At 43.7% G+C, this 18,831-nt stretch overlaps 1 protein-coding gene across 8 annotated transcripts; it reads left to right on the top strand.

Annotated features, from left to right (window-relative positions):
- The first annotated feature begins 2,716 nt into the window (after nucleotides 1-2,716).
- On the top strand, nucleotides 2,717-18,704 carry POLB (DNA polymerase beta). 8 transcript variants are annotated; one of them, XR_012621071.1, is made up of 16 exons: nucleotides 2,717-2,852; nucleotides 2,937-2,994; nucleotides 3,099-3,165; nucleotides 3,667-3,741; nucleotides 4,247-4,305; nucleotides 5,761-5,810; nucleotides 6,246-6,297; nucleotides 7,799-7,853; nucleotides 7,937-8,009; nucleotides 8,494-8,564; nucleotides 9,648-9,734; nucleotides 11,791-11,855; nucleotides 12,387-12,526; nucleotides 13,150-13,256; nucleotides 14,744-14,821; nucleotides 18,346-18,704. XR_012621071.1 is itself a non-coding variant. In XM_074808280.1 (15 exons), the coding sequence occupies exons 1-14, from the start codon at nucleotides 2,792-2,794 to the stop codon at nucleotides 13,242-13,244; spliced, it is 1,008 nt and encodes a 335-aa protein (XP_074664381.1). In that variant the 5' UTR covers nucleotides 2,717-2,791; the 3' UTR covers nucleotides 13,245-13,256; nucleotides 18,346-18,704. The 8 variants fall into 8 exon arrangements, 6 of the variants coding, with proteins under 6 accessions (XP_074664381.1, XP_074664380.1, XP_074664379.1 ...); XR_012621070.1 differs by lacking the exon at nucleotides 18,346-18,704 and adding an exon at nucleotides 16,031-18,204; XM_074808280.1 differs by lacking the exon at nucleotides 14,744-14,821.
- The last annotated feature ends 127 nt before the right edge of the window (nucleotides 18,705-18,831 follow it).

Below are 18,831 nucleotides of genomic sequence, written 5' to 3'. Positions count from 1 at the left end.
GAGGGACACAAGAGGGATGACAGGGCCCCAAGCGCTCGGGACTTACCGCAGTTCTCAGTGTTGCCAGGAAAATTTGACAGGTCAGACTCTTCCTTCTCTTTGTCTTCTCCCTTCCTCTTCTGTAGCTCCAGTTGCCTGGCTGTCCTCCACTTAACAGAATATGTAGGCATCTCACAGCTCTTATGAGATGAGGCCTGCTAGACATGGAACCTCACTTGATCACGCGCTACGTGCAGGAGTAGGACAGAGTAAAGAGAGAGAAACTGATAAGTGAGGATCAGAACAGATGGATCAAGACAGAAATGGACTGAGGAGTGAGAGTGATACAAAGGTACAGAACAAGCTGGAGTGGTTGAGGAAATAAGAGAAAGAAAAACACACAGAGATCAGGACAACTAGAGGGAGAGATTAAAACCATGGGCTGCAGGATTTGAAAAAAGCCAGGGAGCACAACACAAGAAATAACGGGACACTGAGCTGGGCAGGGGGATATAGCAAGAAACAATGGCAAAAAGTTAGGGAGAGGATGGAGGACAGAGAGAAGAAAAGGGACAGGCAGTGAGGCAGAGATGGAGAAAGAAACAGAAGCAACTGAGAGATGAGGAGAGGGACAGGACCAAGGCAGAGAGATGGAGAAAGAACGCCAAGCCAGCGATGGGTAGCAGGCCAGAGGAATCAGGAAAGAGAGGAGGCAGGACAGAGGCATCTAGAAGAGAGGTGAGGGACAGGGAGCCAGAGAGCAGGAGACGACTGCGGAAGGGAGAGGGACACAGAGCAGGATGGTGGCCTAGAACCAACAAGAGCAACAGAGAGAGTAACAGAGAGGTGGAGCATGAGAAAAGACAGGGACACATAGGACACACGAAGCAATCAATAGCTGAGGCAGGGAGCAGCACAAAGGGTCCAAGAGAGGGTGAGGTGAAGAGAAGAGGGTGGAGGACAGGGAGATACAGAATGAGGGGGGTGGGCGTCAGTGAGCAAGACAAAGAGATAGAGAGAGGGGGAGAAGGGGGGAGGGCAATAGGCAGTCAGGGACACATAGCGGCACGTACAGGCACAGAGAGGAAAAGAATGAGTGGGAACAGGCCAGAGAAGTTGTGGGAGAAAAGGGATCGATGGCAATCAGGACGAAGAACTGGAAAAGGAAAAAATCAGCGCTAGGCTGCAGGAGCGAGACAGAGAATGAAAAAAAAAGAAGGAGAGGGAGCAGGACAATATCATGGAGAGAAAAAGGCAGAGCTAGAAGAAGAGAGAGAAAGAGAAAGAGGAAGAGGGAGCAGGACAGAAGAGAGAGGAGAGCAGAGGTAAAGGGAAGCCAAAAAAAAAAAAAAAAAAAATCACATCAGTGTGGGATAGAGAGGGCAACAGGGGAGGGCCCACATGCACTCGAGGGGCAACAGGACCCTGTGGTCCCAGAACTCACCACAGCTCTCGCTCTCAGTGCTGCCAGGGAAATTTACCACTTCCGACCCTTCTTTCTCCTTTTCTCCTCCCTTCTTCTTCTGTAGCTCCAGTCCTCCCCCTAAAAGAATACGCGGGTGTCTCTCAGATCTTACAAGACCAGGCTTCTGACACACGCTGCCTCGCTCGCGCACTACACGGCCGGCCGTACCGCACTTGGGGTGACGCACGCAGACCCTGGGTGCACGCTGGCGGTCTTGCCCTCTGTGGACTGTGAAGAGGGCTCCTTCCTCATCCAGAGAGGCAGGCTCTCTCTTCCTGCACTGGGAGGCGGGTGCTGCCCAGATGGCCTTGATTTTCTCCATCTTTCCCTTTCTCTAGCCTCTCCAGCTTCAGCCGCAGCAGCTCCTGTCCACTGTCTGCAGCCGGGAAGGGCTCCGCCTGTCCCTTTTTGCCCCCATGCCGTGAGAAGCGCAAGGCCAGGCAGAGACACCCCACGCAAGCCCAAGGTGGGCGCAGTCAACGGCATCCCCAGGGCAGGAACAGACAAGCGCAGCCTCAGCACGGCCTCTGGAAGAGGGAAAGAAGCAGTACTGACCATTATTGCCATAGATCGCACGCGGCCGGAGCCCCACCAGCCACCTCCCACCTCGCATGCGCACTCCTGGGGCACAGGCACACTGGTCCTCAGGGAGCCGCGGGCAGGCCGCGGGAAACCGAACAAAACCGCCACAAAACCGCCCCTCATGCTGCGCCGCGGGGCCGCGCCGGTAGCGAGGACTGTGCCGTGCCGCGCGCGCCCGAGAGCGGTTTTTGCCCCCGGTCCCGCCGCACCGCGCGGACCCCCCGTCGCGGCTTTCCCCGGCAGCCGCCAGGCGACCAACAGCGCGGCCCCGCTCCCCTTCTCTCTGCTGCTCCCTCTGCTGGCACCGGCTCCTCCTCCGGCACCGCCCCCGGACAGGGAGGGGCCGCTGCCCGCAGCCTCACTGCCCGCCCCCGGGGCTTTTCCAGCCCGGCCCACGCTCCCCCCTGCCCTCTGCGGTAACTATAGCGACCAGCACTGTTATTAACCGCCTAAAGTGCCCCTCAATCCTCCGAACTCGCGCTCTATGGGCTGCCAGTCCTCCAGTCCCGGGGCCATCACTGCGCATGCGCAGCGCGCCCATAGGACCCCCCCCTCCGCGGAGTCGGGGGCTGCGCATGCGCAGTGGCGGGTCGGAGGCAGGAGCCGCGCATGCGTACTGGGCGAGGGGGCGGTGCCAGCCGCATGCGTGTTTCTGCAGGTGCGCATGCGTGCTGCAGGCGCCGGCCGCGGTTTGTGACGTCACTACCGGAAGAAGTTCTTCTCCGTCTCCGACCAAGGCTCCGCTGCGGTGCCGGTGCTGCGGCCATGAGCAAGCGGAAGGCTCCACAGGAGAGCCCCAACGAGGGCATCACCGACTTTCTTACCGGTAGGTCTGTTTGTTTGTCTCTCTGTCTTTGTGGGTCGGTGGGGCCGGATCGGCCCGGCCGCTCTCACCGGGCCCTCCCCGCAGAACTGGCCAACTACGAGCGCAACGTGAACCGGGCCATCCACAAGTACAACGCGTACAGGTACCGCCTTCCCCTTCCCCGTCGGCGCCCCCATCTAAGGGCCCAGCCCGCCGCCGGGCGAGCAGCGCCTTCCGCCGCTGGGCGCTGACCGCGCTGTTCCGCAGGAAGGCAGCCTCGGTGATCTCCCGGTACCCTAGCAAGATACGGAGCGGGGCTGAAGCCAAGAAGCTGGTAGGCGCCGGTGCCGGTGTTGCCGGTGGGAGGGCTGGGGGTTAGTGGGAGCGCCATGGGGGGCTCCCAGGCAGCGCGGGGCTGAGCACGCTTGGCCTAGCTCCTCTTAGGGATGGGGCCGTGACATGTCTGCTCTTGGGGTTCCATAGCTGAACCTGGGGACTCCAGCTGTAAAAGGATTCTGTTGTGGTAGGTTTCACCTTTGCTCTGGTACTGCTTCCCTAAATTTGGAGAACTTGAGCAGTAATAAAGCCTTGTTCAAAATTACTGCTTTAGGGGAACTTTTAATACAGCCCTTGAATTACAGTGTTTACGCTGTTTGTGTTGTACCATTGAATTCTTGTGCTCCCTTATGGTCCAATATTTTATTGTGGTCTTGGTGACCTCATAGTTCTTTTATGACTAACTTCTGAGACCTTTCCTTTTTTTTTCTAGATATAATGGCCTTAAGTGATCTTGAAGTTAACTTGTCTTCTGTCCCTGTTCCCCCCCAATGTTTAGGATGGAGTAGGTGCTAAAATAGCTGAGAAGATAGATGAGTTCTTATCCACTGGAAAACTACGCAAACTGGAAAAGGTCGGTTTTGTCCCCTTGTGCTCTATTTCTCAATAGCTGATTTTGTTTATAACTTGAAGAGTAGCCTGCTTGCTTTGTGTAATTTCTGTTGTTGTCCCTGGACAGACTGATGTCAGGCTTAAAAATGGTGGAGACGGAGTCTATGGTGAGTAGAAAACAGGGAACGAGAAGCTCAGGCAAAACATCAAAACTGTCTGTGAAAATATGTTAGGTTATATGATCAGCATGTGAACGTCTATGAGAAGTGGAATTCTGACTCTGGAAGGCAGTGGAGTTTTGTGTTTAACCATGCTGTTCACCTTAGCGTGAGTAGTTATGCAGTTTTCAGGCTTAGTACATATGGCATTATTGTGATACACAGTACTACACTTGGTACTGCCTTGCACTGATTTACAGTGAGTCTCCAAAGCAGAGTCTGACTAAGCTGTTTTATCTTCTCAAGACTTCTTTATTTATGGCAAATGGAGTAAAGAAGGGTTTGGTTTGTGTTGGTTTGTTTTTGCAGATTCGACAAGATGATACAAGCGCATCTATCAATCTCTTGACACGGGTTACTGGCATTGGGTAAAGTTTGTTTGTTGGCTTTGGGGTTTTTTTCCTTCAGTTTATTTGGTGGAGCTATGAACAAAATTTGGGTGATTGCAAATAATGAAGAGAATGAGTTTGAGCTGATGCTGTAGTGACCGTGCTGAGACACCATAGTTGTGGTGGCACAACTGACTGAGAAGAAAGGGTATAGATAGAATTGTCAGTTACAGACTTTGCGGTAGAGGAGTGGAAGTGGGAAGCTCCTGTGTGCAAACTGAGAGTGGAAGGAGAGGAGCTTGTCAAGAATGGAATCGTGAAAGACTGAGAAGAGTGAAAGTGAGAAGTCCCTTTGGGACTTTTGGTGGGAAGTTGGGCCCAGTGACAGTGGTGCTCTGTCATGTGTTTGTAAAAGGAGAAGTAGAGCCCTGAAATGGGCAACAAAACCACACCAAACAAAACTCAAAAAAATCACCAGGGCTCTTGTGAAATGTTTGAAACCCTTGTGGTTGAGGGTAGGGAATGCGATTGTTCTCAAGTAATTCTGAAGGAAAATGTGCTCAAAGTTTGAGGTTTTACTGGGATTTGAGAATGGTTTTGAGAAATAGGGGTGGGATGCAGAAGGAGAAGGTTGGGTGCTATCCTGCCTCAGGACAATGGGAGTTGCCTCTCTTGGTCTGGAATCCAGCAAGAGATGCAGGGAAGGGTAAGAAAGGAAGTAAATGGCAAGTCAAGATCTGACAATTCTATTGTAATGTAAGAATTTTGTTGAGGAAGTGGATTCAAAGTCTTTAAGGGTGGTGGAGCTGTAACCATGGGATTCCAGAACAGATGGAGAGTAGCTCCCCAGGAAAGGACTACCCTTCCAGGCTGATGGTTCTCAGCATTTTGAGATATTGGATAGGTATCTGGGCAGAACATTACCTGCATGCCTGTCTCACAGTTGAAGCATTGTTCTTCCCCAGTGAGTCACGCAGATCAATGAAAAACCCTTAAAGGGGAAAAACGTTTGGCCATTCACTTGAGTGTTGTGCTTAAGGCAAACTCTCCAGCAAAACTGGAGCTGTGACTGCTTTACTGTACTGTAGGTTGCAGACTGGAGCCTCCTTGGGTTTTTTGAAGTACTAGTCTAAAGACACTTTTGTGTTGCCGTTGCCTTAACCCAGTTCTGAGACTGCTTGTGGTTCTTATCACACATTCAGTATTATTGTCTAAATCAATACTACCTATTTGGTGAGATTTTATTTTTTACAATTATATATTTCTGTATAGTTATATCAGTGCTAAAAAATGTTCAGGCCAAGCCTTGGATAGCCATCTCTGCTGATCAAAAGTACGAACTGAAAATGTGTATGCTGAAAAGAGGGTAAGCATCAGAAGTGACTTCAGTCCTGGCCTTGAAGAAGCTAAGCAGTTGTAGTGAATTCTAATGTCCTTTGCAGTGTTGTAAGATTCTTGCTGTTCCTGATGGCAGCTTGCCTTGTCTCTTTGCAGTCCTGCTGCTGCTAGGAAGTTTGTCGAGGAAGGAATTAAGACTTTAGAAGGTAAGTGTAACTTTGGATCCTCGGGTCATGCTGCAGTAGTGCTTTTTTTCTGTCAAGCTGCCCGTTCCGCAGTGGTACTGTGATAGCAGATATGCCCTAGGCTTTAAGGAAAGTGTGTAAGATGCCAAAGTTAGTGCACAGGCTAAAGGCCTTACATACATATCCAAAGTAAAGTGCTTACAGATTACATGGAAAATAACAAGGATTTTGGCTTTGAGGTGAATGGTCTGTTGAAGTCTTTATCAGGAAGTGCTCTATGCATTTGTACTTGTCCTATCAGCTATTGAGTAGTCAGTTTAAAATCTCTTCCTTTGTATTTGAGGTTGCTGTTTTCTTGTTACATATTCTTTGTGTGCATCATCTTTGCATTGGTGGAAACTTTCTGTAAGAGTTTTAGTCCTCAAGTAACTTTTTTATTTTCCTTACTTCTTCTAGATCTAAGAAAAAATGAGCACAAGTTGACCCATCACCAGCAAATTGGGTTAAAGTAAGCTTTCTTGGGTGCAAGTGCTTCAGACACCAGGATGTAACGTAAGGTTACACAAGTCAAGTAAGGTTCTGTTCTCTCTGTGTGCTCTATGTGCTTTTCAGCAGTTATCAGAGCTTTTGTTTCATTGGGGTTAAAATTGAGTAGGCTTAGGCTCCATCCAGAAGGAAATTAATTTCAAATTACTTTTTCAGTTAGCTCACGGAATATCACTTAGCAAGGTTGCAGTGATGTTTCTTGGGAATCTGCATAAAAGTTGCCCAGGCTATTTTTTGTTATGTGCTGTGAGCAAGGTAAGATGTTTGTATGTCTGAACTTGAGAATGCCGTGCAGAATGTGTGTCTGTCCCTCAGTACTTACCAGCTTGAATGCTGCTGGCTGAGTGGCTGTTCCAGTGTGCTAGTTCTGAGTGAACTATAGCCAAGTTTTCAAGAAGCTGCAGGTGAACCAAATAAAGGTCTATATATGAATTGGTTCTGTGTGCGGCCAGCAATAGTGTTTCCACATCAGTGGCAGGGATGTGGAAATACGCAATCTGGACAAACTGCTTGCCAGTGAGTGAGAAAGGTTATGCAGTGATTGTCACCTTCCCACTGCTCATCTGAGCCCTGTATCCCCTGTGCATCCCTGCCTTTATATGTGTGAGCGTTCAAGGGAAAACCTTTCACTGTTAAGTGAGTATAAGAAAACTCAGCTGACCTATTCGTGTTGCTAGTGCACACATTGCCCTTGAGTCTGCTTCCAGCTTTGTGCCCATATGTTTCAGAACCTCCAGTAAGTGCTGAGCTGAAGGAATGGTTTCAGTGCTCTGTGGTGGTCTTTTTGTCCCTAGTTTCAGAAGCTCTGTCTGCAGAGCTTGGGATTGGGGTGGTTAGGGAGTGGGTGTCTGGGAACATGTGGCTCAGGGGCTGCAGTATGGCTGCTAGTGCCTGCTGGCAATGGTTCTGGTGCTGGAGGGGTGAAAAATGTGCCTGCTGGTCAGGTGCGTCATCGTTTCACCTGACCTCTTTTTCTCCACAGTCAAGCAACGTGCTGGCAGTCTGTCTTTTACAGCTCCATGAAAAGATATTAGGAGCTGTATTTGACTTGTGAGCTTCCATTTAGCTCTTTCCAGCATAGATCACTTCTGATCATGGGTGAGGGACCTGTTCCTCCTGTTTGCTGGACTGAGTTTTGCGACAAACCTTTTGTGTTTTCAGAGGGCTGTGTAAATTTCAACCAAATGGTTATATGGTAATATTACTCCCACCTTGTGGCAGCTCTTCGTACACAGTGGAAATAATATGCAACAAAACCATCTTCTAAGCATTGTCAAACTTGCAGTTGTGAGTTTTTACTATTGCTTGGCAAGATGTTTTCTAAGATGTTTGGTGAGAACAGGGAGCTTTTTGTGATGTGACAGTAATGTAGGTTGTATTCTTTCCTCTGGTACACGTTTAATTGACTAAAATTTTAAGATGCTACCCTTGCCAGTCTTTCACTTTTATTTTTATATATGCAGGTACTTTGAGGATTTTGAGAAAAGAATCCCAAGGGAAGAAATGCTGCAAATGCAGGTAAGAATGTCTTTATACAGGATGTGAGGCACTGATGGCCAATGAGGCACACCTCTAAACATGCATCTTTCCTTTTTACATAGGAAATTGTGCTGAAAGAGGTAAAGAAGCTGGACCCGAACTATATTGCTACAGTTTGTGGCAGTTTTAGACGAGGTTGGTACTCTGTGATCTCGTTATGTTTATTTTGGGCTAATAAGCAAGACTTGTTATTACATATGTTGTTCCTCTAGAGAGGAAGTCTACGCTGGAACCTGGCTTTTTCCTGTTAGTATTGTCTTGACTGGTTAGTTCAGTGATGAAACTCCCACGTAAATCCTTGCTTCTCCACCCCGCTCCCATGAAGAGTAGTATATTGTAACGTGCAAGTTGTTTGCTTTGTTTTTACATTAACATTTGTGCTTCATTGCCACAGAGTATGGCAAGAAATTCTTGAAATTCTGCAATATGCAGGGATATAAACTTTTTGATGGAAGAGCAAGGTTCTCTTTTAAGATAGCTTTTTTTTGCAAATACCTTGAATAGTGACTGTTTTCTACCAGACAAACATGTTTATAGGAACAGGTTAGATGGAATTTCACCAATGTTAGTGTACTTTGTCACATGCAGAGGGTTTTTCCTTTGCTTCTTACTTGCCTAGGCGCAGAGTCAAGTGGCGATATGGATGTTCTCCTAACCCATCCAAGTTTCACATCTGAGTCATCCAAACAGGTGTGTTTCTCTGCTCCTGTGGGTCGGTACTGTGCATTACTTCCACAAGGGTATGTTTAAATTCTGCAGATACGTAGTCTCAGACTTGTGTTGCAGCTTCTTGCATCTTTCTGTTACTGTAGTAGTAAACTCTTCTATTGGATCACCATGTTTATTTTGAGGAGCTATCATCACTTCTGAGGTCCATGTATTATGTTGTGTTCTTCTTGCAGACCTATTCAGTACATTTACTCTTATCCTTCTGTCCCTCCTCTTCACATGCATACTTCCCCCACCCTCTCATATTCATGTGCTTTTACAATGTAGAACTGTAATAGGTAGCTGCATAAAGCAGGGATTAAAGGTAGAGTAAGTATCTCTTTATCTAGCTTTAATCTTTTGGACGAGAAGCAGATGTCCTCCTGCCCTTATAATCTTTTGGGACTGTGGTGGTTTAGCCGCTGCCGGGGTCTGAGACCACGCGGCCGCTGCCCCTCCCCCACAAAGAGAGTGAAATACAAAGCCCTGAGACTGAGATAAGGAAAGGTTTAATACAACAGAGCAACAGCAACACAACAAACAATAACAATAAGAATAACAGTGATAACAATAAACAGAGCAAAGTATATACCGATACAGCAGTGAGAGAACCGGCTGTGCCAACCCACGCGATCACCGATTCTTCCCGCACTCGAGCCAGGATGTGACGGTCAGCATGATATATGAATAACGCGGCTAGAGCTTCCCCCTCACTGCTGGGGAAACTTAACCCTATCCTGGCTAAACCAGGACAGGGACTAATTCTGGAGAAGTCTTAATGGCAGTTTGTATTTCTTGTGTTGCTTCTATAGATTTATTGCTTAAAAGTTGAAAACTCAAGCCAAGAAACGAGTTTTGTCACTCTGACATGGGGATTTTGGTGGAAATTTTTTTTTGCGTTTTACAACTATAATTTTATTGTTATCTTTTTTCCCCTCTGGTTCAGATTTAATGTACATATAATTATAATGATGTCCCGTACTTATATGGGCCACTGTTTGGTAAATGAGTAAGATATTCTTGTTATTTGTGAAATAATTTCTTCTATGTTGTCGCTGTTCCTAGTCAAAACTTCTGCGTCAAGTTGTAGAACAACTGGAAAAAGTCCACTTTATCACTGATATGCTGTCTAAAGGTGACACCAAATTCATGGTAAGGCTTCTTTGGTGGTGAGGGATGTTGATGAGGTTTACCTTTCCTGACAGAAGCTAGAATGTATACAAGATACGCTGTTTGGACTGCTGGAGTTGTGATGTTTTTTAATTATTTTTTTTTTTATTTCCTCCCCCCCCATAAAAACCTTCTGTAGTTGACTCTTAGTGAATCTCTCATGGTAAGATTTCAGTATTAGAAAATCTTCAAGTGTTTAGATTAGTGCTGAACCCCACTGACATAAACTTCATCACACAGTGCCAATTGGGTGTCTGTTGTGCTTGATGTTTCCCCAGAACCTTAGCACCACCTCACTTCTTCAGTTGCACCACTGACCGCTTTTGTAACTCTGTCCTCAAGATCTTGGAAATGTATCTTTGATCTCGGGCCTATGTTTAGCTTGTTTTGTCTAATACATAATACACTTTTGTCTCCTTTTTTTTGTCAATTTTGTTGCAGAGCAGATTTAACGGATAAGCTGCTAGACTCAGGTTGTAATAGGGAATATGTGGGATACCTGAAGAAATTAATGAATTGCAGGAATCTTCATTTTGTTAGGTCCCCTGCCCACAGGAGAACTTTTTCTTAAACGTGTGGATTGGGTGTTACCTTGCTTCACTTAGATTTCTTTACAGGCCTCAGGCATCCTGGTCTTACAGGCTGGTTAAAAGTTAATTGTAACAGAAGTTTAGAGTCATAAGCAATACTGAGTGGAAATGAGGACTGGTTAGTTCCTGTCAGTCACTCTGACTGACCTTATGGAATTCCTTGGAAGCTCGGAGGTCCTGCACGAGGGTTCACCAAAGGTCTGTGACTTACGAATTCCTATTCAAGAATCAAGATACAGCTAATCTTTTGGAAGTCATAAATACTTAAATATATAATACTACAGTTAAAGATGCTTGCTTTCCCAAGATGAAAGGGGGCTGTTGGAGCACTTCCTTTGTTGTTTTGGTTTGGTTTTGCTTAAAATAAGAGCTAAAAGAACTCTCAGAATTTGTCTTCAGTTTGGTTTGTGTTGCTTTCTGAGACAGAAACTTGATGGCAGTTTTTTAGCTTTATCTTTAGGAGGAATAAGTGAAAGTCACTCTCATCCTTGCCAAATGGTTTAAGTGCAAATACCGTATGGGTTGAAAGCTAATTGTACATCTGTGAGCCAAAAGCAGAGACACCGCATTCCCAGTTTGCACTCACAGTTCGACAGGCTCATTTTAGCTTGATCGTTTGCTCTGTGTAATCCTGTCAGTGTTAAATAGCTGTGGAATAGCTTCTGTCTTCAAAGTGGAAATTAAGGAAGGAATGTTGTAAAAAGTGAAACACGACTGCAGCTGAGAATCTGAGAAAAGCAAGTCTCAGTCAGGAGATGGACAACATAACTTTAAAAGTGTAAGCGATGTTAAGCTTTCAAAACAAAGCTAAGAATAGAAGGAGAAGTCTCAGCATGAAGCTGCAGTTAGTGAAATGGTTTAGTATGTAAACATTTCTCATCATTCCTTACACTTCATATCCCTGCCCCCCTACTACATTGTCATTTAAGGTCATAGACTAGGAAAAAAAGGAAAGGGCTGGTAGGGGAATTGTGTGAAGATTACGAAGCAGTTTGAAATTAAAAGCGGCAGAGGATTTCTCAAGAAAAAACTTTTTTTAATTTCTATTAGCTTGAGCTTTGTCTGCATTTTCCATAACCTGCTGATGTTTGTGCATATTGAAGAGCCCGATAATAATTAGGGCAGAGGAGTGGGAAATGAGAAGTCCTGTGATCCTTCCTGCTGTAATAAAAAGTTAAGAAGCAATTATATGCTACATTGAGCTAGTGCACAATGCTAGTGTAAAATGAGCTAGCGTAAAATGTGTATGCTACATCTTAGCAGTGTAAAATAGTGATTCACGGTATTATGACATCTGTCTGTTCTAGTAAAATATTTAATCAGTTCAGCAGGAATTTAACTTTGCTCTCCAGGATGACTGAGGATTGTTTAGGGGTGGGGAGGTAAAGATTGATCTCAAATCTGTTTAATTTCATTTTTAATTTCTTGCTTTCCTTACTTCCTCACAGGGTGTCTGTCAGCTGCCAAATAAAGAAGATGGAACAGCCTATCCACATAGGAGAATTGATATCCGGTACACACACCCAACACCTCCCCCCCCCCAACCCTTACTTTAGCTCTCTGCTACATAGTAGACATTTGCATCACGTTCTGCATTCAGATCTCTACTTCCACGTTCAGAACATGGCATTTACTAGGTTTCTAATTCCTTTGCAGTATGGAAGCCACTGTACAACTGCCAGTATCTATGAGAGGTTATTAGCGAGAATGCTGTATTTTAAATCATGACTTTGAATCCACTTTCAGAATTGTGACCTACTTTATCGTACTGCTTTGTACGTTAATTCTTGGCAGGAGTGCAAGCACCATAATCGTGTAGTGACTGAACACAAGTAACTTCTGGGTCAGGGTAGATGTGCTGAACCTTTCTTTGATACGCAATTCATTTCATTCTTGCATCTGACTTGTGGGAGAATCAAATGTGCAGAGGTGCAGAATGTGTGCACCTAGAACAGTGTCTGAATGGCTGAATTACAGATGGCTTGTAACTTTATTTGTTATATCCTTATGCTAAATCTATACTTTTCTTCCACTTTTATTCTAGGCTTATCCCCAAAGATCAGTATTACTGTGGTGTGCTGTATTTCACAGGGAGTGATATATTCAATAAGAACATGAGAACACATGCTCTGGAAATGGGCTTCACGATCAATGAGTATACAATCCGTCCCTTGGGTGTCACTGGTCAGTCTGGGCCTTTGCACAGAGTATTCTTTCTAGTTACATGCTTTGTGTGATCCTCTCCTCCTTAAATTGGTTTCTTGGAGTACTGGAAATACTTCTGATAAATACTGTAGTTGATGAAATTTTTCAGTGTCCTTTCTTGTTTTGGACACCGTTATAGCAGGAAGAGGCAGTCTACTATGTATAGGCAGCGCTGTGGCACGAAGTTACCTCTTTGGGCCACCTAATCGACTTAAAGTCTTACTGACCTAAAGATTGTTTTCTCAGTGTCATGCACGGCACATATGTGGTTTCCCACTCTTTTAACGAGATGTGTCATGTCCTTCATTTGTTTTGTTTTGGAGGGGGGCTGACTATATCTATCTTTATGCATACGTATATATGACTATAAATATGTCTAACTGTATAACCACTTGGGCCTAAAGTTAATTAATTACCTTATTTCCTTTGATGCTAATGAGAATCAGTACCTAAACACTGTATGAAAAGGTCTGTGGGGGGTGTTTTGTCTTGGTTTGTCTGTTTTACTTACATCAGTTTTGTCTTAATCTTGCAATGCGTTAGGCATTTCAGGATTGTACAGACCTTCCACCTTTCAAATAGTATCTGTAATTTGCTTGCAGGAGTTGCTGGGGAGGCCTTACCAGTAGAATGTGAAAAAGACATCTTTGACTATATCCAGTGGAAATACCGAGAGCCGAAGGATCGGAGTGAATAACTGCTTGTCTAGGTTTGTAACCTAGAGAGATGTTTTCATAGCTTCTTATAAACATACAAAGTGCATATTCTTTCTTTGGATGTTATTGCAAAAAGCGTACATTACTGATGTTTAAAGCAAGTCCATGGGACTAGCGCAGAATGTGTAGTGAAGATGAAGTCATGTAAGATCTCATTTTGATCTCTCTCTCCCCTCCCCCTTCCTTAAAGCTGATTAAAACACTTACTGTGTTTAACTGAATGGGCTGCAATACTAGAAAACCTGTGGGGAAGGTGGTGTGGCAGTTGGACCCCTTAGAGAATACATATTGTCTTTTTCTTTGGGATTTAGTAAAAAAACTTATCAGACAATAAATCACAGGTTTCTGTTTAACCCCTGAGGAGTAGAAAGTTCTGACGTAAAGTCAAAATGTTTCACCTTATTAAATTTCTTGTGGCTTGGTTTGAAGGTGGTGGCTGTCAATCAGAATTAATGGTGTTTTTTGGTGTCACTGGAAAGTCTTACAAACAAATATTAGCCCTTTATAAAAGGCTGCGTACTTTGATTTGATAATACCTGTGGTGATCAAGCTATTAGGTTTATTCCTAATAATTTTAGTAGCCCATAGTCACTGCAAATTATCTCATTAAGCAATATGTATGATTTAAAAAAAAAAAAAATGCAGCTTGAGTAATTATGTCTGTAGAGTATCTTGGAATGCTCAAATGAATGTTTTGCTAATAAAAGCTGCTGACATCAATTGCTTGAGTATATAATCTACAGCATCAGTGTGTAGCAGCAGACACTTCATAAACAACGATAGATCAGATTTGGCCATGGCAGTGAATTAGTACTGGCACTGCACAATTAAGAAAACTTGAAATAGTTCTGAAACTTCATATGAGACCAGTTTGTTTCGTATATATTGGGAGACTAGAAGAATTGTATTAGGAGAGCATTATTCTTACAGTACTGAAGTCCCATAGTTATTATAAGATTACTCTTATGGCACTTAGATCTCAGACTCTGTATGTTTATGTGTCTCTCTTCAAATGTATAATTGAAGCGGGGGTGGGGGGGGTGGGGGGTGTGCATGTGGGGAAAAAAGCACCTAAAAATCTATTTCCCACCCTCACAGAGTAGATGAAAGTGTAAAAAAAACTTTTAATACTGGTTACACAAAACAATGTATTATGATTCCCCACTAGCCTGCAAACATGTTGAGGCAGGTTTTCCAGAACATGAAAATCAGGCCAAAAAAAAGACTGCCCATGTGCTTAGTTGCATAGTGAACTACTCCGGTATTTTTTGCTTCAAAATATATCATTGGAACACCTAAGACTAGCGAGAAATGTGAAAGGCAGAAATGCGTTAAATTCCAGTGCTGAGGTTGCAGCTTGGCACATAGTTACAGAATGCAAAGTCGTCATTGCTGGTGCTATTGAAATACTACACTTTTCTGTGACCGTAGAAGAATGAGTGTGACAGACGAGCCAAACATAACTAATGATTTTCCATAGGACTTCAAGTTCAGAATTGGACAAGGATGTTATATTCAAGCTCTGCAGTAACTGGAGCAAATGAGAACAGGAAATGGGGTACATGACTTATTCTTTTGAGCTTTTAAAGAAACTAATCTCCTCTTAACTTGCTTGCCTAGGGAGAAGGGAAAGGAATCTCCTAGCGCTGGGTCAGCCTATGGGACACACTTGCTTATCATTCAGGGTTATGGACTGAAATAAATGTAAGGTGTTTAGGTACTTATGTGTTGTAGGCTGCTGTTTCCTTAGTCGCTGCTGTTAGTTCATGGAAGAGGAGACCTGAGTTTGTCACACAGTGCACAAATAACTCTAGATTCGAATGCATGTCCCTTTATACTGCTTTGCGTTACTAATCTCTCTTAGTCTTTGGCAGGTGCTCAGGTGCGATAATTGTGCCACTGTACTGACTAGCGTTTGACAAGACTAACTGAAGCCACAGTCACAGTGCTGAAAAAGTTCCGGATGTTGAACAGTGTCACTGAGAACTAACTGGCTTGCAGATTTTGGTCTGGAAATTATGTGCACAGTGAAGCCCAGGAGCACAGCCTGTGGTGCAAAGGCAGCTTTCTCCCTCTCGACCTACAAGCAGCATGTGATCTGCCCTTCTGTCCTTTCTTCAGCCACTCTCTATCTTGTCCGCAGATTCCTCCTAGCTGCTCTCCCTGTGACAAATCAATGTTCAGCATGCCCTGGCCGTGGACTAGTGATCTTATTCCCCAGCCTCATTCTGGCTTTCTCCTTTTATTCAGCCTTGCATGTCCTCCTGAAATGATTTAAGAGATCCAGAGCAAATCCTAAGGTTTCCACGTTTTCCCATGTAAGGAACACAGAACATTACACCATCGTACAAGCTGAAGTGTGATTTCTTTTAGACCAGAGCTCTCCCTTGCCAATTCTGAACAAATTTGTATCTCCTTTGTGGATGTTTCTTACCTGGAAACTAACACTTGTTTACTGCTTAAGTATTTATTACAGGTTTGGTGAGGTATGCAGAGATTTTGTAGATGTGGAAACTCTTGATGTACATAAAAGGGTTATTTTATGCCTCCTCCACCCTAGCTCTGCTGTAGAGGCTGCTGTTTTAAAAGCGGTGTGCTTTTTTTTACTAAATAACGTATCTACTGATGTCTTCCCTATAGAGTTTGTCTACATGAAACTGGCTGCAAAATCTGCTGTTGTGGCTTTTAAAACCACAAGGATGTGTGCCTGTGTAGAGATTGTTCTTATACAGTTGCCTCTGTCTTTGCTCTTTGTGTCTTTGATTAGAGTCCAGTTGCATATTTTGGAGAGCTTCTTGGAAAAGTCCTCCAGAATAGTTTTTCTGTGTATCCATTTCCCCGGTTGGGTAAGCAGGTGCATGAGTGCTTGCAGTTCATATTTTATGCGCGTAGCTCTTAGTGTAATGGGTTTTATGAATGGTATGGCAATGCAGATGACTGTTTGCAATTGTCAGGCGCTCCCGAGAGCTTTGTATTGCCCAAAGATGGCAATAGCAGAAAGCGGTCTGTTTCTTTTAATCTAAGAACATCGCTATGCACATTAACTAGATTACTGTTACAAGAATTGTGCAGTTATCCCATTCCTCATAACTGAGTCTAAAAGAAAAGAATGTTGTCATTGCGTGTGACACAAGGTGGAGGTTATGTTTGTAGACATAGGCTTTTGCCAGGATGCACCTTGGTTTACTTAAAAAGTAAAGGAAACACCAATACAGATCAGCACTGTGGGTGTACCTCTGATACTAATTTAGTGTCAGAGGAGGCAGCTGAGAGCAAATAGCCATGTGTGTCAGAGATGCTGTGGAAGGAAGAGGAGAAATGGCACTGAGTTTCCCTAGAGAGTAGAGAAAGGGGGTGAGAATTCTAATGAGAGACTGTGCAGTCTCTGAATAGTGTTGCTACTTCATCTTGTGGTGCATTTGTCCTGATACTTCTGAGAGAAAAATCAACCTATCTTTCTTCTGATATTATTAAACATTCAGAGATTTATACCCGCATATGTTTTTCAAGACAGAAAGATCCATTCTTCATGAAGGTCACAGACCCTATTTTTTACATAAATGTTACTCTCTTTTTTTTTTTTTTTTTTTTTTCCCTTTTGACATCAAGCCTTGATCCAAAAATGTCGAGTGACGAAGAATAAGTAAAGTCTCTGGTTTTTAGTGTCTTTTTTAAAAAATGAAAATAACCAAAAAACCCCAACAACCCAAATTAAAAAAACCCAACCACCCAAATTAAATAATATATAAAATTGTCTAATGTAGGCTTTTAACAGACAGCTGTTTAATCTAGCAGCAAAAACTCTGCTTCTGAAGAGACTGCACCTCTTCTCTTGGTTAATCAGCCTTCTGGTAAAGAGATTGAAATTTTGAACTGATGTAGGCGTCTGCCTGCTCAGAACTGCGTATTAATTAGTCTGCTAGATCTTTCTTCTGATCTGTTTCTAGTTCTTTGTATCTTATGTATGTGTAGACACCAGAATGAAAAAGTTGGCAATGTCCTGGAGTACTCCTCAAGAATACCATTTTCAGCTGCTATCTGTATCTGTCAGTTGCAGTGTTCTATATTTTGTTCAATTTGCCGTTACCTAGAAGACAGGTCTGATTAATTGATGCGTTTCTACCACTCCTATAGAGTCAATCTGCCCTTTTTTGTATGCAAACCTGTCAGCTCTGATTTTTATAGCTCCTCTTCAATCATTGTGAAAGGTAATAACTATTTTGGATGTGAGAGGAGGTCCCATCAAAATTGTATTACTAGTTGTATCTGGGACAGGGATTCTGTTGGTTAACTTAACTAGTTTTAAGTAGTAAACTATTAACTTCAACATATTATAGAGCATCAGCATGGAATATATTGCTGCTAATGTATCTGAATACCTCATAGGAATATAAGACAAATGTGTTACAGGATTGCAACCTTGAAAAGGCAAGACTATTTTATACATAGTCAAATTGACTGTTGCTAATTATATAACACTTTTCCTGATTTGTTAGTGATTAGCTCCTCTATCCGCCTTTATGGGGGCAGAGGGGAGTTTGCATCTATATTGTCAGACTACTTAACCTGACTTGAATTGTAAAACAAAGATAGATAAAACAAAGATGGATGTAATACTGGTTCTTATTTTTATCTGCCTATAGAACAGCTACATTTTTACTTATTCTTATATAATTAGTGTTGATCAGTCTTAGTAATGGAGATTATAGACTGATACTCTTGCTTATACCTTTATTTTCTTCTGGTTTTCCTATTGGGAGTTCAATTCTTTTCTGGGAATGTTCCCCAGCCCTAATGCATGCAGTGGTATGTAAGGTGACTAGAAGTTAGCTTGTTGCTATGTGAAGTCTTCTGATGCCTCATAGTAAAAATACATATAGCTGATGTATTCAATGTTCTCTTCAATAATCAGTGGGAATAAAGAAAGTGAGAATTCCATCATGAATGTGTAATCCTGTTTGGGGTTTTTAGCTGTAATTTTAAGAACATTGAAAAACAGTAACACAAGCTTAACCATGTTTGCAAATGTTTCATAGGCAGCACACAGCATTGTCCTGATGCATTCTCCGTGATCCTCAACAGGTAGCCCAGACGACTACTTTGTCTTGGGACTTGAAGCAGAATTTGCTGACCTTGCAGTTGCTCTGTAACACTGAATTCTCCTAGGTGGAAGTAAATTGGCTTGTTCAGAGTGTTTGTTTTCCTTGAACTATATAAATAGACAATGTGTCTTTTTTTTTCTCCCTTCTCTCTCTCTCCCTGCCCCCCGCCCCTGTTAACTGGCCTGGGCTGCTTTGTGTTACAGTTCTTTCTCCCCTCCTCCTGCAGACCTGCACTGCAAGCTGTCTGGTACTCACAGGAGGCAACAGCTGCAGACCTTGTGCTTATCATGGGGAGTCTGTGTAAATGGACATGTAGTAAACTACTGTTTGTACATACATAACCTTCTGCGCATGGTGTTTGTCAGCAATAGTGGCTGCACTGTTCCATCACTGCTCTTGTCCTGGGTGCAAGGTCTCACTTCACGATCGGCCGTGCCCTTCTTCTGCCTTTGCCTCAGGGCTGTAG

This window comes from Strix aluco, chromosome 28 (assembly GCF_031877795.1).
Source record: "Strix aluco isolate bStrAlu1 chromosome 28, bStrAlu1.hap1, whole genome shotgun sequence".
Classification (NCBI taxonomy): Eukaryota; Metazoa; Chordata; class Aves; order Strigiformes; family Strigidae; genus Strix; species Strix aluco.
Note: the sequence above shows the minus strand (reverse complement) of the source record. Positions and strands in the feature narration are given on the sequence as shown.